The sequence below is a fragment of the Ovis canadensis genome, chromosome 3 (assembly GCF_042477335.2).
Source record: "Ovis canadensis isolate MfBH-ARS-UI-01 breed Bighorn chromosome 3, ARS-UI_OviCan_v2, whole genome shotgun sequence".
Taxonomy (NCBI): domain Eukaryota; kingdom Metazoa; phylum Chordata; class Mammalia; order Artiodactyla; family Bovidae; genus Ovis; species Ovis canadensis.
The window spans coordinates 486,138-513,000 of record NC_091247.1 but is presented as its reverse complement, the minus strand read 5'-3'; the positions used below and the strand labels follow the sequence as shown (position 1 = coordinate 513,000).

At 55.3% G+C, this 26,863-nt stretch overlaps 1 protein-coding gene across 12 annotated transcripts in view; it reads right to left on the bottom strand.

Moving 5' to 3' along the window:
* PNPLA7 (patatin like phospholipase domain containing 7) overlaps nucleotides 1-26,863 on the bottom strand; it is an 83,218-nt gene that overhangs the window by 15,386 nt on the left and 40,969 nt on the right. For all 12 annotated transcript variants that reach the window (XM_069579649.1, XM_069579648.1, XM_069579655.1 and 9 more), the window contains 9 exons: nucleotides 17,071-17,148; nucleotides 15,199-15,404; nucleotides 14,110-14,241; nucleotides 12,955-13,078; nucleotides 12,096-12,209; nucleotides 10,914-10,983; nucleotides 7,897-8,046; nucleotides 580-643; nucleotides 310-478 (listed from right to left, as the gene is read on the bottom strand). In XM_069579649.1, coding sequence (XP_069435750.1) covers nucleotides 310-478; nucleotides 580-643; nucleotides 7,897-8,046; nucleotides 10,914-10,983; nucleotides 12,096-12,209; nucleotides 12,955-13,078; nucleotides 14,110-14,241; nucleotides 15,199-15,404; nucleotides 17,071-17,148 — 1,107 coding nt within the window. The remainder of the gene's footprint in view (nucleotides 1-309; nucleotides 479-579; nucleotides 644-7,896; nucleotides 8,047-10,913; nucleotides 10,984-12,095; nucleotides 12,210-12,954; nucleotides 13,079-14,109; nucleotides 14,242-15,198; nucleotides 15,405-17,070; nucleotides 17,149-26,863) is intronic.

Genomic DNA, 26,863 nt, shown 5'->3' with positions numbered 1-26,863 from the left:
GTTCTCACATCCATACATGATACTGGAAAAATCACAGCTACCTGCCTGCTCCTGCTAAAACACCACCAGGGGTAAACACAGCAAAATGTTTTCAAAATGTGCAGAGCAAATGTCTGGGTGTTTGCTCTTACTATTCATCCCTTCCTGAGTTCTTGAAATACTTCATTCAAAGAAAAAAAAGTCAACCCGGGTCTGAGGAGAGGGCCACGCTAGCCAGGACCTGCCCAGCCTGCTGCCGAGAGACCACGCCCACTCCCCAGCCCCACAGCCGAAGCCCCGCCCACTGCCGCGCTCCCGACCCCAGCTCACCTCGCCGACCCTGGGCTCCTGCTCGCCCAGGCCCACGACGAGGATGCAGTCCGCCTGCCGGATGCAGCACTGGGTCCAGGGCGTGAGCGTGCTGTCGGCCTGGTAGAGCACGATCCGGTGGATGTCCTCCTGCTGGCCCAGCCAGCTGGACAGCCGGTACTCGTGGATACTGGAAGGCACAGACACCTGGTGTGTTTCATGGCTGGGCAGGGCCCCCTGAGAGCAGGAGGCCGGGCTCGGCCAGGCTGTTCCCGCGCGGAGGCCTCGTACCTGTCCAGAGCACTGGAGCCAAGGCGCTGTTTTATGCTGTCACTGGTCAGCAGCAGGGCAGGGCCTAAAAAACCACCACCAGATGCAGAAAACTGCGGGCAGCCCACCTTGGAGGACAGGCGAGGCCCTTCCTCCTCCGGGAATCTGCCTTTCGGGAAAGCAGTAAACCTCTCACAGCTCTCGAGGAAGTGCCTGTGGCCCTGAGGAGACCCTCCGGGCAGGTGACCCTCCTGCAGTGTGCCAAGGGCAGGGCTACGCCAGGTGCAGGGACAGGCAGCCTCTCTGAGCCTGTCTCCTCCTCTGTACACATTGGGCTTGAATTTCTGCAGCTCTGAAACTGTGTGTGTGTTGGGGGCAGGGGAAGCACAAGCTTGTAAAATGCGAAATCAGACAACTTCCCCAACCCAAGTCAGCAGCTGGCTGGATTCCAGCAGACGCAGTTTACCAGGATGGAGACGCATGCTTTCACGCGCTGTCTCTGGGGTCAGCTTGTTCTTCCATCTACAGGGTGGCTCAGATGGTAAATAATCCACCTGCAGTGTGGGAGACCTGGGTTCGATCCCTGGGACGGGAAGATCTCCTGGAGACGGGAAAGGCTACGCACGCAGTATTCTGGCCTGGAGAATTCCACAGACTGTATAGTCCATGGAGTTGCCAAGAGCTGGACACAACTGAGTGACTTTCACCGTCCCTTTGGGATTCTCTGATAGCTCAGCTGGTAGAGAACACGCATGCAGTGAAGGAGACCCTGGTTCGATTCCTGGGTCAGGAAGATCTGTTGGAGAAGGGAGCTGCTGTCCGCACAGACACATCTGCTCAACCAGGAGGGCTGCCAGGGGTGGGGACAAAAGCTGAGAGACTGTGGCCCTCAGGGTCAGGAAGGCTGCTGGACCGCCCTGAGAGTGAAGAAGCCCTGCTGCAGCGGGAGCAGCCCCGGCTCCCCCTGCAGCGGCATCTGGCCTCCCTGAGGGCTTACACTTAGAAGGGGAGAGACAGGAAGTCACTGCCTGTGTTTAGCTGGAAGTGTCTGCTTTCGTGACAGCGTACAAAATAAGGGCGTGTTCTACAGGGTGGAACACTCGGAGCGGGAATTCAAGTGGGCCTTAGGAAGCATCACTACGAACAAAGCTAGTAGAGGTGACAGAATTCCAGCTGAGCTATTTCCAGTCCTAAAAGGTGATGCTGTGAAAGTGTTGCACTCAATATGCCAGTAAATTTGGAAAACTCAGTAGTGGCCCCAGGACTGGAAAGGGTCAGTTTTCATTGCAATCCCAAAGAAATGCAATGCCAAAGACTGCTCAAACTACCACACAATTGCACTCATCTCACACACTAGCAAAACAATGCTCAAAATTCTCCAAGCTGGTACATGAACTGAGAACTTCCAGATGTTCAAGCTGGATTTAGAAAAGGCAGAGGAACCAGAGATCAAATTGCCATCGTCCGTTGGAATGTAGAAAAAGCAAGAGAATTCCAGAAAAACATCTACTTCTGCTTTATTGACTATGCCAAAGCCTTTGACTATGCGGATCACTACAAAATGTGGAACATTCTTAAAGAGACAGGAATACCAGACCACCTGACCTGCCTCCTGAGAAATCTGCATGCAGGTCAAGAAGCAACAGTTAGAACTGGACATGGAACAATGGACTGGTTCCAAATCGGGGAAGGAGTACATCAAGGCTGTATACTGTCACCCTGCTTATTTAACTCACATGCAAAGTACATCATGAGAAACACTGGGCTGGATGAAGCACAAGCTGGACTCAAGATTGTTGGGAGAAATATCAGTAACCTCAGATGTGCAGATGACACCACCTCATGGCAGAAAGCAAGGAAGAACTAAAGAGCCTCTTGATGAAAGTGAAAGAGGAGAGTGAAGAAGCTGGCTTAAAAGTCAATATTCAAAAACTAAGATCACGGCGTCCGGTTCCATCACTCCATGGCAAACAGATGGTGAAACAAGGGAATCAGTGACAGATTTTATTTTCTTGAGCTCCAAAATCACTGGAGATGGTAACCGCTGCCATGAAATTGAAAGACACTTGCTCCCTTGGAAGAAAAATTATGACCATAAAAAGCAGATACATCACTTTTCTGACAAAGATTTGTCTAGTCAAAGCTATGGTTTTTCCAGTAGTCACGTATGGATGTGAGAGTTGGACCATAAGGAAAGCTGAGTGTCAAAGAATTGATGTTTTTTAACTGTGGTGCTAGAGAAGACTCTTGAGTCCCCTGGACAGCAAGGAGATGCAACCAGTCAATCCTAAAGGAAATCAGTCCTGACCATTCATTGGCGGGACTGATGCTGAAGCTGAAACTTCAGTACTTTGGCCACCTGATGTGAAGAACTGACTCACTGGAAAAGACCCTGATGCTGGGAAAGACCACGGGAGAAGGGAAGGACAGAGGATGAGATGGCTGGATGACATCACCAACTCAATGGACATGAGTTTGAGCAAGCTCTGGGAATTGGTGATGAACAAGGAGGCCTGGCGTGCTGCAGTCCATGGGGTCGCAAAGAGTCGGACACGACTGAGTGACTGGATTGAACCACAGGGTGGCGGCTGTGAGGTGGACACTGGTCTAACCTGCAGGGCAGCAGCTCTGACTCCAAGGCAGAAGCCTGTGGAAGTGGGGGAGCAACTCCTCTGGGGGTCGGGACTCCTGCCTCGGGGGTCAGGCACCCACAAGGGCCTGACAGAGAGGGAGCCCTCTCGGGGCTGGAGGGGCTCTCAGCTGGCGAGGGCAGGCACTCCTGGATTCACCTCTTAGAAGTCTAGGATGAGACGGGACAGGCAAGCCGTGTCTGCTGCGGGAACACCGAGGAGCCCTGCCTGAGGCCCCAGGGATGGGGCTACTCTCTCTGACCCTCGGTGTACATCTGCTCTAGGCCTCTGCCTGGACTCGAGGGTTCTGAGGAGGCCCCTGGGAAAGTGTGGAGCCCCTAGGAGTGCTCTGGGCTCGCCAGGCGCTGGCTACAGCCCTGGCCAGTTGGGAATGTGGTGACCAGCCTGTCCCTGGGAGGGGTCTGCCTAAGGCCCAGGCCATGGACAGGGCCAGGGTAGTGCATGGATACAGGGCGACTCCCAGGTCCTCCGAGTCGGCTCTGCGGGGGCTGCTCAGGCCTGGAGAGTCACTGTCAGCCTGGCTGTGACACAGCCTCTCCTCCAAACTGCGGAAGCCAGAGGAAGTGGCTGACACCCTGAAGCTGGAAGACAAGGCCATCGGCCGAGATCCTCTCTCTACAAACACCCTTCACAGATGTGATCACCTTTCAGCAAAGGAACCCTCAGGGCAGGGTCCAGAGGTTCTGAGTGAGGGCTCTGGGTCAGCTGAGGAGCCTACAGAAAAATGCATCCTGACTCTACTCATTTCATAATCAAAACCATCCCCAGTGGATCGTAAACTTGACAGGTAATACCATAATGTTTTTAAAAGAACCTCTTCATGACTTGGGGATAGGATGAAATTTCTTCAATAAAATGCAAAATTCAGTAACAATATAGGAAAAAAATGATGAATAAATTGGTCCATATTAGAATTAACAACTTGCATTTGTCAAAGTCAGTGAACTATATGCGTGCTGTCATGCCCAACTCTTGGCAACCCCGTGGACTGCAGCCCGCCAGTCCACGGGCGTCTCTGGGCCAGGACCCTGGAGCGGGCTGCCGTCTCCTCCTCCAGGGCGTCTTCCAGACCCAGGGCTGGAATCTGTGTCTCCTGCACTGCAGGTGGATTCCTTCCCACGGGTGCCACCTAGGAAGCATTCGTCAGAAGACACCAGTAAAAGAGTAAAAAAGCAAGCCACAGAAGGAGACATATCTGCATTTTCATCCAAAAAAAGCAACTGTATCCAGACTGCCCACTGACAAGGAAAAGATGACAGCCCCACAAAACAGTGGGCAACTTGACAGGCACTCAGAAGAAGGGATCCCAGTGGCCGCAAGACAGACTTTTCAGCTGCTGGGAAATGCAGATTCAAGCTACATGGGACACTGCCTCACAGTCGCAAATGCCCAGCAGCACAACACACCATGCACGCTCCCTTTCCTCCAGAAGAGGCTGTTTGCTGGGCCACAGGCCTTCTGTTGTTGTTGTCCAGTCACTAAGTTGGGTCCAGTTCTTTGCAACTCCACAGACTGCAGCATGTCAGGCAAGCTGCCCCATCTTCCACCATCTCCTGGAGTTTGCTCAAACTCATGCCCATTGAGTCAGTGATGCCATCCAACCATCTCATTCTCTGTCGCCCCCTTCTCTTCCTGCCTTCAATCTTTCCCAGCATCAGGGTCTTTTCCAGGGAGTTGGTTCTTCCCATCAGGTGGCCAAATTATTAGGGCTTCAACATCAGTCCTTCCAATGAATATTCAGGGTTCAGTTCCTTTAGGTTTGACTGGTTTGATCTCCTTGCAGTCCACGGGACTCTCAGGGGTCTTCTCCAGCATCACAATTTGAAAGCATCAATTCTTGGGCGTTCAGCCTTCTTTATGGTCCAACTCTCACATCCATACATGACCACTGGAAAAACCATAGCTCTGACTAGACGAATCTTTGTCAGAAAAGTGACGTCATAACTTCTCTTCCAGGGAGCAAGTGTCTTTCGATTTCATGGCTGCAGTCGCCATCTGCAGTGATTTTGGAGCCCAAGAAATTACAGCCTGTCACTGTTTTCAGATTTTCCCCTTCTGTTTGCCATGAAGCGATGGGACCGGACGCCGTGATGCTAGTTTTCTGAATGGCGACTTTTAAGCCAGCTGTTTCACTCTCCTCTTTCACTCTCATCAAGAAGCTCTTTAGCTCCTCTTCACTTTCTGCTATAAGGGTGGTGTCATCTGCATATCTGAGTTTGTTGACATTTCTCCTGGCAATCTTGATTTCAGCTTGTGGTTCATCCAGCCCGGCATTTAGCAGGATGTACTCTGCATGCAAGGCAAATAAGCAGGGTGAGAATACACAGCCTTGATGCACTCCTTCCCAATTCTGAACCAGTCAGTTGTTCCACATCCAGTTCTTCTAGCTGTTGCTTCTTGACCTGCATGCAAGTTCCTCAGGAGGCCGGTAAGGATGGGATCTACATGAAGTATCTTTTCTGATCACAATGGTATAAAAATGGAAAATTCACAAATATATGGAAATTAAATGCTTAAACAACCAATGAGTCAAAGAAATCACCAAGGAATGAGGAAATATCTTGAAACAAATGAAAACAAAAGCACAGCATTCCAGAATGTGCAGGACACGGCGAAAGCCCTGCTAGGAGGGGAGTTTATAGCTGCAGATGCCGCCTCTGAGGAAGAAGGAAGATCCCTGATCAACAGCTGGCTCTGTACCTTAAGTAACCAGAAGAATCTCAAACTAAACACATGCCCAGAGCCACGCGGGGGCTGCGCTCCTGGGCACAGGCCTTGTCCAGCTGCGGCGAGCAGGGCCCACTCTCTGGCTGTGGGGCACAGGCTTCCCTTGCTGAGCAGCCTGGGCTCTGCGGGACGCAGCCTGGAGCTGCAGCACTGAGGCCTGAGCTTGGGCTCCGTAGTTGTGGCGCATGGACTGAGCCGCCTTGTAGCACGTGCAGTCTTCCCGGACCAGGCAGGAACCTGTCACCCCTGCATTGGCAGGCCGATTCTTAACCACTGGACCACCAGGGAAAATCCTCTACCAAACATTAAAAGAAAAATTAATTACAGCCCTCCTCAAAGTCTTCCAAAATACTGATTCTGAGGGAACACTTCCTGACTCATTCCATGGGGCTAGCACCAGTACTCCCTTACCAAAGTCACGGTGGGACCAAGACACCCCAAGAAACTACAGACGAGCTACCCCGACAGTGCAAAACCCTCCATGAGAGCCGAGCTGACCAAACTCAGCGGGTAGAAAAGGGTTACACACCAGACCAAGTGGGATTCACTCCTGGAGTGCAAGGACGACTCAATTCGTGAGTATCAGCCAGTGTAACAGACCACACTAACAGAACACAGGGGGAAACACGATCATCTCAGCTGACGCAGGAAAAGCACTGACGAAATCTAACATCTTTCATGATGCGAACTCTCGGCAAAATATGAACAGGAAGAGGCCTTCCTGACATATCAAGAGGCCGTCCGTGAGAGACTGACAGCGAACACCCTACTCAAAGACGAAAGACTGAAAGCTTTTCCCCAAGACCAGGAGCGAGGCAGGAGGCTGCTTCCTCCTCACGTCACTGGGACGTCGCTGGCACCCAGCGCCACCAACAGTTCAGTGCAGACCGTTATGACCCCAGTTTCGCGCAGAAGCAGGAATTCACAGGGACACACATGCAGTCGCGCGAGTGCACTGCACGGACACCAGCTTCCTGGCCTGGGGGCTGTGCTGTGGTTGCATAGCCGGGGTGGGGGCTGGCATATGGCTCCCTCTTTGCTCTTTTTATAACTTGCTATGAGTCTACAATTATTTCAAAATAAAAGTTTTTTTTCAAAGGGAACAAGCTATTATTATGAATCAGCACATCTGTCCCGCACAACTGCAGGTCTTTTGATGCGCCCTGGACAGTCTGACCGACCTCACTGAAAACAGACGGAGGTTTCCAGATCCAGAACATTTGTTATGAGACAGAGACCAAGACTAATGGACATTAACGCTTTCTGTGATTTAAATTTTCACTTGGAGAATTACTTTGAAACACTGAATGTGTATAATAGTCAATTTTGTAAATCATTTTTGTTTGGCATTGATTCAACGCCTTCTATTACCCTTGAAGCCATTAAAATAGCCCTGTCTCAGAAGATCGTCCTGTTGTCTGTCACTAAGATCACTCACAGTCACATAAAACACGAGCAAAGTGTTAAGAATATGGAATGCTTTATGATTTGGAGAATTCCTAAGAATTCTCCAGGGTTTCAGTTTCTTGTTCTTGAGCCCCAAACTCCCCAGCTGTCAGGAGCTTGGAAGCAAGACGAAAGCTGCCGGACCCTAACTGAGGGTGCCCCGCCTTGTCAGCCACCCCCAGCCACTGCAGTGTGCTCTCCAAGCGGCGGGGCAGCGGTAGGCACCCACCCCAAGGCGGGCTTCTGTGGGGCTCAGGGGCCCCTGCGGGGTCAGCTGGGAGGAGTGCAGTGCGACTCGTACCAGCTCCTGCGGCGTCGGGCCTCCCCATCACGACTGTCCGGAGGCTCTGTCTCACTGTGACAGTCCCCTCCCCAGCGCCGCACCCCCAGCCCCACCCAGGGTTATCAGCCTTGCGGGCAACGCTGAGCGCTCTTTCGGGAGAACCTGGAAGGATTGAGAGGCAGGAGGAGGAGGGGGCCCAAGGGACCTCAGGTGGCCTCGGGCAGGGCTTACCGATAGCGCTGAGGGCATGCTTGAGCTCCAGGGTGAAGGCAGTGAGGGGCACGTCCTCCGACACTGGCATGACGGCCACTGTGGAAAGGTTGCTGGCAGGGTTCCCCGAGTCCCACTTGCTGCCCACAGTGTGGAACCCAAACTGGTGACCTGCAGAGCACAGGGGTGTGCGCTAGCCTGAGGAGCCGGCTGCCGCCGGGACAGCCTCAGTGCCCCTGAGTGTTTCCAGGTGATGGTGTGGCCCCAGCAGCCTGGCTGGGGACTCGGGCACCCAGGTCTGCCCTGGTCTCCACAACTAGAGCCCTGGCCTTCCTGCCGAAAGCGAACCGCACCGCGGCGCCCTTGCGTCTCATACACATCAGGACTGGCCCCCTGAAGGGGACACAGGAACAGACTCAGAGAAGACTGCGGGGCCCAGAGAAAATGCAAAGGGGTGGAGGGTGGGCCAGGGGAGGACCCGTCCTCTGGCTGCACCCTCTCCTGGAGTTCTCCCACCACCTCTTCCAGAGACAGTGACGGCCTGAGTTTCAGATGACGACCCTTTCCTACTGCCTCATCTGCACAGGCTTCCAGACCCAGGGGTGAGGCACAGAACCGCCCGCCGGAGGTCAGGGCTGGGTCCTTAGGACCACAGGCTCCCCATTCTCTAGTCGTGAGGCCAGGAGGCCCCACAGCAGCAGCGATGGACCTGCAGGCATGTATGTCCACGAGGTCACTACCCTCCACCAGCGCATCCCTGGCTGAAGCTTATTTCCAATCACCAAGTAGTCCCTTCTTGGTTGGCGGCACCTCCTGCTTTCCTGGAGGTGGCTGGGGGGGCAGCCTCCCCCTTCCTGCCGGCCACACCCCAGCCAGGCTCCAGCCTTCTGGGGCCTGGGCACGCTGAGGGCTCTCCTCCTGGCTCCCCTGCCTGGCCACTGCCATAGCCCAGCTCCCACACAGACCTCACCAGGCAGGGCATGGCCATGCAGGAAGGCCCAGTTCTGCCCATTTCTGACTGCTGGTCTTGGCCCTAGGGAGGAGGGTGGGTCCCCCACAAGGCATGACCCAGAAGCCAGCGTGGAGGCTCAGGAGGCAGAGACAGGGCTCCCAAGAGCTAATGTGGGACAGGGAAAGAGGGAGGGCTGTGAGCCCACTGCTGGCTGCACACAAGGCAGCAGAGGGCCCGTCCCTGGCTTTCCTGAAGCTTCTCTGTGGGGAGTCCCTTCCTCTCTCTCTTTCCCAGTGACCTGTGACATCAGAACCTTCCATCTGCAACAGGCCCAGAGGGGGAATTTATTGCCAGCTCCTGATAGCTTTTAAGAAGCTGCGAGATGCTCTGGTTCTGGCCAAGGGGATGGAGCCAGCACATCCCACCTACCCGCGGCCACCAGCTACGAGAAGCCCCTGGACGCAGCTCTTAGGCGGCCCAGAGGAGCGTTGAGAGGAGGGCAGACTGGCCAGGGGCCTCAGCTCGTGGGAGGCCCACCCCACTGGGGTAGAGTGGCAGTGTCAGGCCCTGACCCAGCCACGCCACACGAGGCCTTCCCCCCCCCCCAGAGGGGCTGCCTCCCAGGAGACCTTCCAGGGCTCTCTGCCCTGAGCAAACCCTGCCTGGGCTCTAGACACAGAGGGTGGAGCCCCAACTCTCCAAGACCAGCACTAGCAAGCAGAAGCAGCAGCCTGCCCAGAGAGGGGGACATGGAGAACGGAGCCCTCTAAGCCCTGGGCGAGGTCCTGGGCTCACCCCCAAGGAGCCCACCTGGGAGACTGGCCAGACGCGCACGGCAGAGGCTCTGAGAGCACAAGGCAGCGGTGCACCCGCCAGCCTTCACGCTGGCTCGGGGGGGCATACAAGCGCAGCAGGCCAGTGCAGCGAGGCAGAGGCCTGGGGAACTCGGTCAGCACTCAGACACAGCCGGGAGGAGGGCCAGGACGTGCCCTGAATACAAGCACACTGAGAGTCTGCAAGAGTAAGAGATTTAAATGGGAACCAGATCACCATAATACCCGAAATACGGGATGCAATCCAAAATGACCAGGCATAACAAAAGCCAGGAAGACAGCGACTTAAACAGGAGAAGACAAAGATGACAACAGGGCACAGACTCTGGAGGCCTTGACAAGGCACTGAAACGGGCTCACAGCTAGCCAGAAGCAGCCATCAGGGTGGTCTTGAAGCAAATGTAGAAATACAACAACTGAAGCGGAAGCCGCTCTGTGTGGGGTCGGGAGCAGAGTCAAGAAGACAGGAGAGAGCCGAAGGCCTGAAGGCAGATCGAAAGAAGCCGCTTGGTCTGAGCATCAGACGAGAAAAACCGGTAAAACACAAGCGACGCCCCAGAGACTTTGGGGATGATAACAGGGTGTCTAACATCTGCATCTCGGAGTTTCCAGAAAAGAAAGAATACAGGGCTGAGAGAGCATTTGAAGAAATAAAGGCTGAGACCTTCCCAAACGTGGCAGTAACACACATACATACATATGTATATAAAATAAAGCTGCAGATTCAAGAACATGAGCAAACCCCCAAACAAGATAAACTCAAAGGAATTTATGCCCAAACGTTCCAGAATCAAATTTCTAAACACTGAAGATGAGGGGAAATCTTGAACACAGTCAGACAGAAACAACGCACGCCTACTTAAGAGCAAGTTGAAGTCTGGGTTTCTCTTTAGACATAACGGAGGCCAGAGGGAAGTGGCAAATGTTTCAAGTGCTGAAATAAAAGGGCTGTTAAGACAGAATAGCACATCCAGCAACCTGTATTCTTCAGAACGAAGGCAATTTAAAGACATTCTTTGATGTAGGAAAATTCAGAGAATTTAAGAACCATTATTAAAGGAACTCTTTACACAGAAAGGAGAGGACACCAGGAGGAAGCCTGGAACACCAGGATGAGGGAATAGTTTCAAACATCCTGTCTGACAGCTGAAAACAAAAGTTCTAACTAACACTGCGTGAGGGGGAGTTTCAAGGTAGGCAGGGGCTCCAGGCGGGGATGGCGGGGCTCCCAGGTGCCAGGCCTGGGCACGCACCTGCCGCAGCTCCCTGCTGGAGGCTGCCCAAGATCTTCTCACCCAAGAGGCGAATCAGTCGAGTCACAACCTGGGGGCAGAGAAAGAACAGAGGCTTCAACCACACACTGTAAACCACAAAGCCAAGCACTTTAGACCCACGGTTTCAAAATTGCCTCGGCTGTAAACTGCTCCAGGCAGCAGATGGTGACACAGCCGCTGTCTGATCACAGGCGGGTGGGCAGGCATGTGGCCTGCAACCTTGCCCGGGCTGGCTGCCCCTGTCTTCCTCGGGGAGGAAACAGGACAAATGGGGAAGCCACAATCCCCAAAGGCAGACCACAAGGGGCCTCCCCAGAGCCAAGACGCATTGTGTGGTGCTGAGTGCCGACTCTGGCCAGACGTGGGCTGGTATCACCTGATATCCACGAAGAATTACCTTTTAAATATAATAATGCTATTTTGGTTATATTAATTCTAATTTTTTTGAGTTGCAGACTCAAGTAAATAAAGTTGAAATGTCAAAGTATGTATAATTCACTTCTAAGCGCTTCTGCGTGAGGATAAAGTCAGTTGAAGGTTTTAACTGCTGCAGTTGGCAAGGCGGCAGAGGAGGTACCGTGCAGGAGACCTGCCTTCGTTGCTCCTGCGCGCCATGCAGAGTCAGTTTTGGAAAGAGACGCTGTTGTCAGCTTACCCCATCACATATTTATCGCATTAATAGTTGACATGCTATAACTATGGTACTAAAAGAAATGATCCGTTTTCTGTGTTATTTTTATCATGTTTTGATATTAAAGTCACAGTAGCTTCATAAATCACCTGGGGGCTGCTTCATTTGCTCACACATGGGCTCACGGGGATGGATCAGGCCTGAGCCTTCAGAGAGGCCACTCCTGTGACCCTCCAGCAGCAGCCCTGCCTCTCCCTCCAAAGCGCTAAGAAGGCGCAGGCTCTCCACTCCCTGTCTGCACTCTCATGACTCAGAAGCAGGGAAGTGACATCAGGAACCAGAAGCAGGGCAGGCTGCCCTCGTTCTGCCTCCCGGCTGACTGCCAGGCACTGCGGTCCTGCCCTGAAGCCGGCGGGGACGGCTGTCTGGGGAAGCGGGGGCAGGCCCCCCTCCGGCAGCCTGCCTGATGGGAGCAGTCTTGGTCTTGACTGGGTTTTGGCATTCTGATTTCACAGCTGCACAGCCCTCACCTGCGGGTACTGGCGCTTGATGGAGTTCAGGGCCCCTTCAGGAAGCTTGGCCAGCTCTGAGTCCCGAATAGCATGCACTGTGGTTGCCCTGGCCTGGCGGGTGAGCGTCTCCACCTGGGGACGGGAGCTGGTGCTATGGCCACAGGCTGACCCCAGGGCCCGGAGGCAGGCCTGAGAGCAGGGTCCCAGGGCCTCTCCAGAGCAGGAGGAAACGGGGCTCACCCAGCACCCTGCGCTGGGGAAGGAAGCATCAGCGAGAGCTGTGGGCCGGCCACCAGCAGCCCAGATAGGCCAGGGCCTCATCCTCCCCGCGAGGGCCTCGGGGTCTCAGAGGGACCACCGTCTGAAAGGTGGCTGCCAAACCCACCCTAGGCCTGCTCTCCTAGATGGCGGCCTGTGGGAAGCAACTCCTGTGTATTCTGCTGCCTGTGCCTCTGCCCAGATGGGCGCCCCAGGCGGGCAGAGAAAGGGTGCTAGGGATGGGCGCGGGGCGCAGGGGGAGGAGCAAGGAAGGGAGGAGCGGGGGCGTGGCGGGGTGGGAAGGGGCAGGAAGGGAGGACGGGCGGGAAGGGGCCATATGTGGGCGAGGAGGGGGCGGTGTGTGGGAGGGGGAGGGGTGGGGAGGGGGAGGAGCGTGAGCAGGAAAGGAAAGGGGGAGGGAAAAGAAGAGGAGGGGAGGGAAGGGGCGGGGAGGGGCAGGAGCAGGGCACGGTGTGGGGAGGGGCAGGGGAGGGGAGGGGAGAGGAGGGCGGGGAGGGGAGGGGAGAGGAGGGCGGGGAGGGGAGGGGAGAGGAGGGCGGGGAGGGGAGGGGAGAGGAGGGCGGGGAGGGGAGGGGAGAGGAGGGCGGGGCGGCCCTACCACGCCCACGAGGTCTCCACGGCCATACTCGCCCGCCAGGCGCTTCTTGCCGTCGTCCTTCTGGATCACAGCGCGCAGGCGGCCGCTGAGCACGATGTAGGTGCAGTCGGACTTGTCCCCCTGCCTGCGGGACAGAGGCTGTGGGGCGGGCGGGGCACCTGGCTGGAAGCCCTTGGCCACCAGAGGCAGCGAAACAGAAGCGTGAAGTGAGGTCCTCAGTCGTGTCTGACTCTTTGGGGCCCGATGGACTGTAGCCTACCAGGCTCCTCCGTCCGTGGGATTTTCCAGGCAAGAGTGCTGGAGTGGATTGCCATTTCCTTCTCCAGGGGATCTTCCTGACCCAGGAACAGAACCTGGGTCTCCCGCATTGCAGGCAGACGCTGCTTTCACCGTCTGAGCCACCAAGGAAACTTAGCAAAACAGAAAAAGGAATCTATTCTTCTCACTACATTTTTTTGTTTTGGAAAATCGTTATTTTCCATTTAAAAATATGTATACTAACATGTAAAGGGTTTATTGTGATTTTTAAATAAACGACTTTAAATAATGATCTTAGTTTACCATCAAGACTGGTAGCTCTAAGCCTGGTCTGAGCTGACTCATTGGGAAAGACCCTGATGCTGGGAGGGATTGGGGGCAGGAGAAGGGGACGACAGAGGATGAGATGGCCTGATGGCATCACCGACTCGATGGACGTGAGTCTGAGTGAACTCCGGGAGTTGGTGATGGACAGGGAGGCCTGGCGTGCTGCGATTCATAGGGTCGCAAAAAGACACGACTGAGCGACTGAACTGAATTGAAGCCAGGTCTGACCCAGCAAGCGTGGACGCCTGAATTCAGCCATTAGGACACGGGCCTGAGGCTGCCCATCTGAGCCCACACCTGGCACACAAACATCTCCACGGATGCTGTTTCCACGCAGCTCCGCTGGGCCCTGCAGAAGACTCTGCCAGTGAAGAGGGTGCGCGCGCCTGAGGGCAGTGTGGGCATGGAAGCCAGGAAGCAGCCGCGAGGCCTCTGCCTCTGTCACCCCCGAGGCAGAGCAGAGCGGCCCTTCTCTGCGCCCGCTGCCGGGAAGGCGGGCCTCGCCCGTTCGTGGTGCGCCCGGAAGGCGGGCCTCGCCTGTACCCGGTGCGGCCAGGAGGCGGGCCTCACCTGTATATGGCGCGGCCGGCCTCCACCTCCATCCAGTCCAGGGCGAAGTCGATCTGCCGCACGAAGGAGGACACCCGCCTCACCACGGTGTGCGCCACGCTCAGGACCACGGCCGGCTGCCTCCGCATGATGCTGCGGGCACCCTGGAGTCATCCCCTGCCCCAGCTCCCCGGCTGGTCCTGCCGGCCTCCACCCCGTCACTCCAGGCCGCGGGTGCCCCCAGTCCCCACTTATCACAATGCCCACTGAGCCAAGGGTGAAGCCAGAGCGCAGACCCTGGTCAGCTACCTGCTCCCCAGCCCCCCGGGCACGCCCAGTGGGCAGCGACCCTGGGAGGGCTGTCAGAACCGCTCCACAGTAGTCGTCACCGCCCACAGTGTCCTGGGGCACATGCCACGCGTAAGGGCCCAGTGCTCGCAGTGGGTCAAAACCCCAGCCCCCCAGGATGTGCCAGAACACTTGAGCAGTGAGGGTGCACGGGGAGGGTGTGGCTGAGGGGTCAGTGGCAGAGACTGTGGAGGCTTGGAGCCCAGAAAGCCACTGGGTCCAGCAGAAACGTCAGCCACTGTCTCCTGATGCCACTGTGAACCAGGCTGGGGGTGTGGAGCCACGCAGGTACCCGCTATGGTGTGGTGGCCTCTGGAGGGCAGGGCCAGGGGCGTGCTCAGCTCCTGGCTGCACTGGGCCACAGAGCATGCTGGCCTGGGGGGCTTGAGACTCCACCAAGCAATGGGCAGATGAGGTCACCAGTCTCTGAGACAGGTCAGGGAAACGTAAAGTTCTGCTTCGGGTGGCATGTGGGAGCTCCCGAGGACCCCAGGGGATGTCAGGACAGCAGCTGACACCAGCCTCACATTCAGAGGGAAGGGGCTGGTGCGCAGGGTCCCTTGCAATATCAGCCAAGGCACCACTGTGAGTGCACACACGTGGACGCTCACACGGACACACACAGACACGGAAGGACACACAGGCACACGGCACAGACAGCGTCACAAGCCCTGGGCCCACGCGGAGGCGTGCACGCACACTGCAGACACGCTCGAGGGCCACGAGGGAGCCACGTGGAGGCGTGGCCAGCGGGGCACTCACTCGTAGAAGTGCGCCTTGGAGATGGACAGGAAGCTGCAGTCCCGGTTGGCCTTGATGGTGAAGATGAGGGGCTCGCCCGTGAGCACCGCCAGCTGGCCCACCATCTCACCAGGCCGTGCCATGAACAGGAACGTGTCCTCCTCGCTGTCAATCTTCCGCTGGTACACGTGCAGCAGCCCCGAGACCACGAAGAGGATGCTCGTGTCCTGACAAAACGCAGACGCTGGCGGAGCTGGCGGAGCTGGCAGAGCGCCCGAGCCTGGGCCAGCAGTGGGCAGGCTACCACGCTGCCCTCGCCTGCACGGCTCCGGCAACCGGCCCCGGCCCAGACTCGCTGGGAGTGTCCTGTCACTCGTCACCAGCCACAGGGCACGAGCCCCCTCTGCGCCTCTGGCCCACGGCAGCCGCCCAGCCCCGGAGGCATCTACACTTCGAGTTGTTTTGCACAAACACACCAGCAGCTCGGCACCGCGCAAGGCAGAGACGCGCGCTCGGCCCTTGTACAGCCTCCCCCACCCCCCCACTCCCCGCCCTGGCACACAGCACAGATTCTCAGGGCCCAGCATCCGCAGATGGGCCTGCGGAACCAGCCTGATGTAACCCGTCAGGACCCTGCCTCATCTGCTCACCGCACCCCGTGGGACCCCCTCCCTGGTCTGAGCAGAAAAGGGTCAGTGTGTCAGAAATGGAAAAAGTGAAAAGCAGGCTGTGCCAGGCCCCGCAGGGCTCTAGGAGCTGGGGGCAGGCGGAGGCGGCCCCTGCTCCAGCGTAGCCTCTCAAGGGTACTGGGTGCTGTGGCAGGCCCAGGACAGGCTTTCCCACAGGGCCCGATGGCCGGGGGCCAACCAGCAGCCCGCCTCCCTCAGGAAAAGGACAGGCCTTTCCCCTGTCTTGTCCCCAGAGAATTAGAGAAAGGACAGAGGGGAGGGGAAGAGGCCTGGGAGGGTCCCCACCAGGCTGGCTCTCCTTGCCCCCGACCCAGCCCTCCAGGGCTGCGAGGCGGTCTACCTCCTCCGCGCTGGCCTGGGGGGCCGTGCTCCAGGGAAAGCCCGCCCAGGAAGGGGACCCAGGCCAGCGGCTCTCACAGCAGGGAAGGCCTTCCTCACCACTGCTGCGCGACCAGCAGACGAAGGGCTCCTGCTCCCAGCCGGCACAGGGCCTCACCACAGGAGGCTGGAGAGACGGCCTCTGCCACCCAGCAGAGCAGGGCTCTAGAGATCAGAAACTACACGCATCTGTGGTCGCTCAGCCGTGTCCGACGCTTCGCAGCCCCATGGACTGTAGCCCGCCAAGCTCCTCTGTCCATAGGGTTTTCCAGGCAAGAATACTGGAATGGTTGCCACTTCCTGCTCTAGGGGATCTTCCCGACCCAGGGACTGAACCCAGCTCTCTTGCATCTGCTGCACTGGCCCGGCCACTAGCCTCACCTGGGAAGCCCCACGTTCATTTATGAGAAACAAAGTTAGTTTCCATCTATATCAGGTTTGAGGACTGGGCACACACAGTGCTTCCTCCTGTACCTGACTTCCTGAGTGAGACTGGTAACAGCAACGTGGGTGTGCAGATGGACATGCCCATACTGGGCTGGACAAAGCCACCCCAGGAAGAGGGCGGGCTCACTGACCCTCAATAGGCCTGCAGACGGCTGCACAGGCCTGAGGGCAAGAGCCCCTCCGCGCTCCGCGACAGCTGGACGCACGCCGTGTGTCCACTGGGTCCAGAGGGCCACACGGAGGCTGCCTGCTCTGAGTCTGCCCAGCGCCAGCACCAGTGCTGGGTCTGGGTCCTGGGTCCTGGGTGGTCTGGGTGGTCTGGGGTCTGGGTGGTCTGGGTCCTGGGTGGGCCGCTCTTGCAGACTCCGCCTTCCCTCACCTGGTCTCCCTGCTTCAGCACCACCGTGCCCCCTGGGACATGGAGAAGCGCCACCCGGCCATCCAACAGCGAAGGGTCCTAAAAACGGAAACACAGGGTCAGGACAGGGAGCGCAGAGAGACAAGCTTATGAGGAGGCTGCACATGGCCCCCCAGGCAGGCGCACAGCCTCAGGGTATCGCCAGCCCTCGGAGGACCACCTGTGGAGACAGGCCTAGAGGGTGGCGACAAGCTGGAACCGTTGGCACAGGACAGACGGAATCAGTGCGAGAGCAGAACGCAGCCGCGCGCCACGTTGCGAAGCCGCGCGAGGGGGCGGCTGGCTGGCTGCGGGGCGCAGGCCTGGCGGGCAAGCGTCCCGGGCGGGCGCCCTTTCCCTGCTAGCTGCGCTAGGGGCTCTTCACAGCACACCCAGGGTCTTGTGAGGAGAAAAACCCGCAAAGTGAGTTCCAAGGGCATGGAAACACCAGCTGTGTTTACAGTTCACAGCCACAATGGAACAGAAACGTCAAGAAAACTCACTAGTCACCTCTGAAGAGGCGTGCGTGCGTGCGAAGTCCCTTCAGTTGTGTCCGACTCTCTGCAACCCTATGGACCATAGCCCGCCAGGCTCCTCTGTCCGTGGGGGTCTCCAGGCAAGAATACTGGAGTGGGGTGCCACGCCCTCCTCCAGGGGACCTTCCCGACCTGGGGACTGAAGCTGCGTCTCTTATGTCTCCTGAATGGGCAGGCGGGTTCTTTACCACTAGCACCGCCTGGGAAGAGGACAGGTACGGTACCTACATCACTAGTTCCAGCCCTGCAAAGCCAAGGTGGCGGGAGTCTAAGCCCGGGCTTTGGGGCTGCCAGCCGACACCCACAGAGAAAGATGGATGCCATGTGCCTCCTGACCAAGAGCGAGACCGGTGCCCCGGTTCCCCCACCATGGGGGGTGGGGGCCAGCCCAGCTGTCAGACACGAGGACGACGAAGTCTCTGGATAAAGGACGACAGGGGCTTTAGGGAAGAGGCCTGAGAGCCCACCAGCCCCCACCACTCGGCACCTTCAGGAGCAACCTGGACAGGAAAAGACTGAAGAATTGTTGTTGCATCTGGGGGCGGGGACAGGACACTGCCTTGTGTTTAAAAGCAGCCTGTGTCTTTTCGGGAGGAAATATCGAACGAAGCCTTGCTAAACGGGACGCTGGGTGTGGCTGCGCAGGGGGCACAGAGGGGGCAGACAGCTGCGGCTGCGTGAGCTCCCCGGCTCTGCGGGAGGCGGCCCGCCCTGCTCTCCTCTGCTCTGTCCTGTGCGGTGTCATAATAAAAGTTGGTTGCGTTTTTTTGTTTTTCCAGAGAGACTGAAGAGAAAGCGCCGCCAGCAGCACGTGGACTCACGCAGACCCTGACCCGCAGCCAGAAACAGGAGGCTGGAGACGACGCAGAGACACGCTGCTTCCGCTGCTTCCGGTCTAGCTAGGAGGGAGCTGGGAAGATTCCACTCCTCCTAACAACTGCTGCTGCTGCTGCTGCTAAGTCGCTTCAGTCGTGTCCAACTCTGTGCGACCCCAGAGACGGCAGCCCACCAGGCTCCCTCGTCCCCGGGATTCTCCAGGCAAGAACACTGGAGTGGGTTGCCATTTCCTTCTCCAGTGCATGAAAGTGAAAAGTGAAAGTGAAGTCGCTCAGTCGTGTCCGACTCTTAGCGACCCCATGGACTCCAGCCCACCAGGCTCCTCCAGCCATGGGATTTTCCAGGCAAGAGCACTGGAGTGGGGTGCCACTGCCTTCTCCTGTCAACGGCTCTCAGACCCACGAGAGACGCGCTCGCCTCTCCCCGTGGAGAGGTGGGGGTGCAGTAACGAACCCACAGAGGGAAACCTCCATGGGCCCCAAGTGTGGAGGCTGAAGGAACAAGTCTGAGAGATGAAAACTCCACGGATAGGTCACAGGCCCTCAGCCTTGTGAGGTTCTCCTCCAGGCGCTCGACCAGGTTCCCCAGAAAACAGCCGAGAAAAATTGCCTTGGGCCTCCAGTAGGGGAGGGGAAAGGAACCACTGTGAGCTGGCCAACAAGACCTGCCCTCAGGGGGAACTAGGCAACCAGAGCCCCGCGTGCTGGCGCCCACCTGAGCCTCACCGCCGGTGAGGGGAGAACGCCAGTGCCAGCCTACGCCCACCACCCCGTCTCCCTGAGAGCTCAGGGGTGAAGCCGAGACGCACCAGGGACGGTCACAGTCCAGAAGCACAGACACACGAAGACCGAGACCTCACCCAGGCCCACGCACCTCAGCACCTCGTCACCAAAGGCCTGGCCCCCAGGCCCACACGCCTCAGCACCTCGTCACCAAAGGCCCGGCCCCCAGGTCCACACGCCTCAGCACCTCGTCACCAAAGGCCCGGCCCCCAGGCCCACACGCCTCAGCACCTCGTCACCAAAGGCCCGGCCCCCAGGTCCACACGCCTCAGCACCTCGTCACCAAAGGCCCGGCCCCCAGGCCCACACACCTCAGCACCTCGTCACCAAAGGCCCGGCCCCCAGGTCCACACGCCTCAGTACCTCGTCACCAAAGGCCCGGCCCCCAGGCCCACACGCCTCAGCACCTCGTCACCAAAGGCCTGGCCCCCAGGCCCACACGCCTCAGCCCCTCGTCACCAAAGGCCTGGCCCCCAGGCCCACACACCTCAGCACCTCGTCACCAAAGGCCCGGTCCCCAGGTCCACACGCCTCAGTACCTCGTCACCGAAGGCCCGGCCCCCAGGCCCACAAGCCTCAGCACCTCGTCACCGAAGGCCCGGCCCCCAGGCCCACACGCCTCAGCACCTCGTCACCAAAGGCCTGGCACAACATGCCTTCTATCAAGGGACAATCACATGGCATGCTAACAGGAAAAAAATAATGTGAAGAGACAGAATAAGCACCAGGGCCAGTCATGGCGAGGACGTTGGAATTATCCGACTGGAATTTAAAATAACTATGGGTACTATGCTAAGACTCTTGAGAGTCCCTTGGACTGCAAGGAGGTCCAACCAGTCCATCCTAAAGGAGATCAGTCCTGGGTGTTCATGGGAAGGACTGATGCTAAAGCTGAAACTCCAATACTTTTGGCCACATCATGTGAAGAATTGACTCACTGGAAAAGACCCTGATGCTGGGAGAGATTGGGGGCAGGAGGAGAAGGGGATGACAGAGGATGAGATGGCTGGATGGCATCACCAACTCGATGGACATGACTCTGGGTGAACTCCGGGAGTTGGTGATGGTCAGGGAGGCCTGGGGTGCTGCGATTCATGGGGTCGCAAAGAGTCGGACACGACTGAGAGCCTGGACTGAGCTGAACTGAACATGCTAAGGCTCTAACGGAAAAGGAGACAGCATGTAAAAACAGATGGGCACTGTCAACAGAGAGATGGAAACTGTGAGGAAGAACAGAGGGAAACGCCAGAGGCCAAAACCACTGTAACAGAAACCAAGGGTGCTTCTCCTGGGCTTATCAGCAGCCTTGACACAGCTGAGGGAAGAGTCTAAGCTCGAAGATATACCAACAGCAAGCTCCAAACAGAAGAGGAACAGGAAACGGCTGATGAAAACAGGACAGAACATGCAAGGGCCAGGGAGCAGCCGTGAAAGGGACGGCGGGCGTGACGGGGATGCCAGAAGGGAGAGAAAGGGGCAGGAGAAGCGTCTGGAGCAACAGTGCATGAAGCTAGTGTCAGGCCAGACCACAGACCCAGGGAGCTCAGAGGACACCGACCAGGACAGCAAAGGACGACACTGGGCATCCCAGACGCAAACTACAGCAAACCAAAGAAGGAGACAACCCTGGAGGAAGCCAGAGGCAGCACTGGATCCGCAGAGGAACGAAGGTGAGACCGACCTCAGCCTTCTCCGAAACCACGCCGGCAGGAAGAGGACGGTAGAGTGTTGAGAGAAAAACCCATCAATGTAGGAGTCTATGCCCTGTGAAGCTGTTCTTCAAAAGGGAGGAAAAGCAGATGTTCTCAGGAAACAAAAACTGAGGGAACATGTCACCTGCAGACCTAGACATGCTGGAAGAAGCTCCTTAGAGAGAAGTTAGACGATGGAGGTCAGAAACTCAGGTCTGCGTAACACAGGAGGGAGAGCTCTGGGAGAGGAAAAGTCAAGGCAAAACGAAGCCCGAGTCGCTCCTCGTCTCACAGGGAAGCTTGTTTACAGTGACGTTAGCAACAGTGCTTTAGATGACGTGGCTCATGCAAGCGTGGAATGCACGCCGCCAGGGACACGCACAGGGGTGCGAGGGAGAGCGGGACTGTTTTGTTACAGGCACTCACACTACCCACAAAGCAGTGCAGTGTCTAAAAGGGAAACTCTCTTTCTGGCTGCACACTGAATACCTCTGACACCAAATCCTCCTCCAACTCCTCAGACACCAAGTGTCCCACCTCAACTCGGACACCAACCCCCTGCATTTGTCACCAGACCCACAGGGCGAGCACTCAGTCCCACCAGACTGCCCCCTCTCCAGACACCAACCACAAGCAGAGGGTCCTCAGGCTGCCCACGGTTCCGCCAAGCTGGCAACAAACCAGGAGTTCCCACAACTGTAATTTGCCAGAGTGGCTCACGTAACTCAGGAAAACACTAATGTTTACTAGTTTATTACACAGCTAACCCTTGAACAACATGGCTTTGAAGCACAGGTCCATGTGTACGTGGATTTTTCTCAATAAATACATATAATACTGCATGATCTGCGGTTGGGTGGATACGGCGGACACAGACGGTGAACGCCGCTTTTCCTTCTGGCTCCCCCTTACCCGTGCTGCACCTGTGGCGGTCGCCCCGCGGCCCTGACATGCTCTCACGTGCAACGCTACTGCATGTTCTTAGCTACGACCCCACATGCCTCACAGTCAAAAGAGCAAAACATAGAGCAAGAAACATGGTAACATATTCAATAAAGACTTTAAAAAACGGTCCACATCCCAAAAAAATCTTTAAGAAAAAGTAAATATTTCAAATCCTAAAAGATGATGCTGTGAAAGTGCTGCACTCAATATGCCAGCAAATTTGGGGAACTCAGCAGTGGCCACAGGACTGGAAAAGGTCAGTTTTCATTCCAATCCCAAAGAAAGGCAATGCCAAAGAATGCTCAAACTACCGCACAATTGCACTCATCTCACATGCTAGTAAAGTAATGCTCAAAATTCTCCAAGCCAGGCTTCAGCAATACGTGAACCGTGAACTTCCAGATGTTCAAGCTGGTTTTAGAAAAGGCAGAGGAGCCAGAGATCAAATTGCCAGCATCCGCTGGATCATTGAAAAAACAAAGAGAGTTCCAGAAAAACATCTATTTCTGCTTTATTGACTATGCCAAAGGCTTTGTGTGGATCACAACAAACTGTGGAACATTCTTAAAGAGATGGAAATACCAGAACACCTGACCTGCCTCTTGAGAAATCTGTACGCAGGTCAGGAAGCAACAGTTAGAACTGGACATGGAACAACAGACTGGTTCCAAATAGGAAAAGGAGTACATCAAGGCTATATATTGTCACCCTGCTTATTTAACTTCTATGCAGAGTACATCATGAGAAATGCTGGACTGGAAGAAGTACAAGCTGGAATCAAGATTGCCGGGAAAAATATCAATAACCTCAGATATGCAGATGACACCACCCTTATGGCAGAAAGTGAAGAGGAACTAAAAAGCCTCTTGATGAAAATGAAAGAGGAGAGTGAAAAACTTGGCTTAAAACTCAACATTCAGAAAACTAAGATCATGGCATCTGGTCCCATCACTTCACAGGAAATAGATGGGGAAACAGTAGCAGACTTTATTTTTTTGGGCTCCAAAATCACTGCAGATGGTGACTGCTGCCATGAAATTAAAAGACACTTGCTCCTTGGAAGAAAAGCTATGACCAACCTAGACAGCATATTAAAAAGTAGAGACATTACTTTGTCAACAAAGATCCATCTAGTCAAAGCTATGGTTTTTCCAGTAGTCATGTATGGATGTGAGAGTTGGACTATAAAGAAAGGTGAGTGCCAAAGAACTGATGTCTTTGAACTGTGGTGTTGGAGAAGACTCCTGAGAGCCCCTTAGCCTGCAAGGAGATCCAACCAGTCTATCCTAATGGAAATCTGTCCTGAGTGTTCATTGGAAAGACTGATGTTGAAGCTGAAACTCCAACACTTTGGCCACCTGATGCAAAGAGCTGACTCATTGGAAAAGGCCCTGATGCTGGTAAAGATTGAAGGCAGGAGAAGAGGTTGACAGAAGATGATATGGTTGGATGGCATCACTGACTCAACGGACACAAGTTTGAGTGAACTCCAGGTGTTGGTGATGGACAGGGAGGCCTGTCGTGCTGCAGTCCACGGGGTCACAAAGAGTCGGACACGACTGGGCGGCTGCACTGGACTGAAGTGGGTCGGGGACACTTGTTTGGTGGGCCAGTGGCTAAGACTGTGCTCCCAATGCAGGGGGTCCGTTCTGTACCCTGGTAAGGGAACAGATCCCACAGGCCGCACCGAATAGTTCACGCGCCACAACCAAAGGCACCAAGCGCTGCAACTAAGGCCTGACACAGCCAGACACAAAAGTGAACCCAAAACAGGAAACGTGGGTGGGCAGGGAAAGACGTCACACTAGCACTCGTCTAAAGAGAGCAGGAGGAGCTACAGGAACTGCAGACAGGAACAGTCAGGCTTCGGAAAAGGAGTACTGTGGGGATGAAGAAGGGTGTTATATTAACACGATGATAAAGGAGTCAATTCTCCAAGAAGACATGACGGTCCAATGCTGCTGTTCAGGCCTCAGTCGCGTCCAGCTCCTTCTGACCCCGTGGATGGCAGCACGCCAGGCCTCCCTGTCTTTCACTCTCTCCCAGATTTCGCTCAAACTCGTGTCCATTGAGTCAGTGATGCTGTCCAACCATCCCATCCTCTGTCGTCCCCTTACTCCTCCTGTCTTCAATCCTTCCCAGCATCAGGGCCTTTTCTAATGAGTCAGCTCTTTACATCAGGTTGCCCAAGTATTGGAGCTTCAGCTTCAGCATCAGTGCTTCCAATGAGGATTCAGGACTGATCTCCTCTAGGATGGACTGGCTGGATCTCCTTGCAGCCCAGGGACTGCCAAGCCTTCTCCAGCCCCACAGTTCAGAAGCGTCAATCCTTCAGCACTCGGCCTTCTTCATGGTCCAGCTCTCACATCCAGGCACGACCACTGGAGAAACCACAGCTTTGACTACATGGCCCCTGTTGGCAAAGTGATGTCTCTGCCATGTAACGTGCTGTCCAGGTTGGTCACAGCGTTTCTTCCACGGAGCAAGCGTCTTTTGATTTCATGGCAGCAGTCACCATCTGCAGCGATTCTGGAGCCCAAAACACAAAGTCTGCCACTATCTCCATTGTGTAACAGTCCGATGCATAATGCATAAATGCTTAACAACAGACCATCAAAGCACATGAGACGAAAACTGATCCAGCTATAAGGAAAGCAGATGAATCCACTATGCAGCAGGAGTCTTCCACAGCTTCTACCAGCAACAGACCCAGCAGACAGGAAATCTGCAAAAATGCAGCCGAGCTTAACAACACCACGGATCGTCAGACTCGTTCGTGCGAAAACGGCAGGCTGTACCGTCTTCTCAAGCTCACATGGAACACTCACCAGCGGAAGCTGTGTTCTGGGCCACAAGCGCCTCCTCCCAGACTTAGAAGAGCAGAAGTCATGCAGTATCTGCTCCTGGGCTACGACAGAAGTGAGCTAGAGGCCAGGCGCAGAGGGGTAGCTGGGAAGCCCCAATCACTTGGAGGTTAGACACCCCAGGTCCAAGTAACGCATGGGTCACGCAATACCTCTCAAGGGAAATTTAAGATATACTGAGCTAAACGAAAATGAAAACACAACTTAGTGTGTGCAATGCAGCGAAAGCAATACTTAGAGGGAAATTTACAGCTCTGACCACAAACCAGAAAAGAAGAAAGAGCGGATGTCAGTAATCTAAGCTTCCGGCTAGGGAACCAAAGAAAGAAAAGCAAATTAAATCCAAAGTAAGTAGGAAAAAGGAAATGGTAAAACTGAGAGCAGAAATCAATGAAACTGCAAACAGGAAATCAATAGAGAAAAATCAACAAAATTGAAACCTAGTTCTTTGAAAAGATCAATAAAATTGATAAGCCTCAAACTTCCCTGGGAGTTTGAAGCCTCAAACTTCTGGTGACTAAGCCTCTGCACCTGCAATGTGGGTGGCGCGAGTTTGATCCCTGGCTGGGGAATGAAGACCCCACGTGCCAAGTGGTGCGACTGAAAAAAGCGACCACCTCTATCTCAGCTAGCCAAGGAAAAAGAGAGATTGGTGACAAATTGTTAACCTCAGGCACGAAACAGCGGCATCACTGCAGATGCCGTGGAGATCAAAGGACCGTAAAGGACCCCACAGCAGCTCTGCGCCCACAACGCGGACCGCCTGGATCAAATCAGCCAATTCTCTGAAAGACACAATCTGCCAAAATTCACACAAGGAGAGAGAGACAACCTGAGCAGGCCTATATTTATTAGGAAATTAAGTCAATAATTAATAACCCTCAAAACCAGAAAGCACTAGGCCCGGAAGGGCTCTCTGGCAGCGTCTACCAAACGTTCGAGGACGGAAAACAGCAGCAGGCGGGGCACCACCTAGCTTATTCCACAAGGCCAGCACTTCCTCACACAGAAGCCAGACAAAGACGTCCCAAGAAGAGGGAGCCACAGGCCAAGCTCCCTCATGAGCAGGTTCAAAGGTCCTCAGAAGAGCGCTCGGCACAGCGAACCCAACAACACGCAGAAGGGGCTACACACAACAACCAAGCGGGGTTATCCCAGGTGCGCAAGGCCGGTCCAACCGTCAAAAATCAGTGACGCCATCACGTCAACAGGCTAAAGGAGGAAAATCACAAGAGCCTTCCAGTGAGTGCAGGGAAAGCATCTGACGAACGGCGGCTCTGGTGGGGAAGAGCGCCCCTGCCAGTGCGGGAGCCACTGGCGCCGCGGGCTCAGCCCCTGGGTGGGGAGATCCCCTGGAGCAGGGCACGGCAGCCCACTCCAGCATTCCTGCCTGCAGAAGCCCCTGGACGGAGGGGCCTGGTGGGTTCCAGTCCATGGGGTCGCACACAGTCAGACATGGCAGCGCGACTGAGCAAGCACACACGCAGTACTCGCTCATGGTAAGAACGCCCAGTGAATCCGACGGAGGAGAACCTCCTCAACTCGATAAAGACCATCTACCAAAACAATTACAGCTAACAGCATGCTCACTGGTGGGAAAATCAAAGCCTTCCCACTAAGATCAGGAATAAGGCAACAGTATACAACTCATTCCTTGCCAACAGTATACAACATTTCTTGTAACACAGAAAAGGAAATACAAGGCATAAGGACTGGTAAGGAAGACGTAAAAACTGTTTTTGCTCATGGATAATGTGATTGTCTACAGGAAAAAATTTAAAAAAGAATCAACAACAAAAAATTCTTATAACTAAGAATTTTGTGCATGAGGTTAATAAGCAATTTCAGCAAGGTTACAGGATGCAAAGTTAACACACAAACGCCAATTGTTTCCGTATATACTAGCAATGGATAAGTGGAATTTGAGATTAAAAACACAATAACATTTACATTAGCATGCCTCAAAATGAAACAGCTAAGCATAAATCTAACAAAACACGTACAGGATCTCTATGAAGAAAACTAAAACTCAACGAAAGAACTCAAAGAACAATGAAATCACTGGAAAAATATTTCATGTTTACGGAAAAGAAGACTCAACATTGCCATGATGTCAGCTC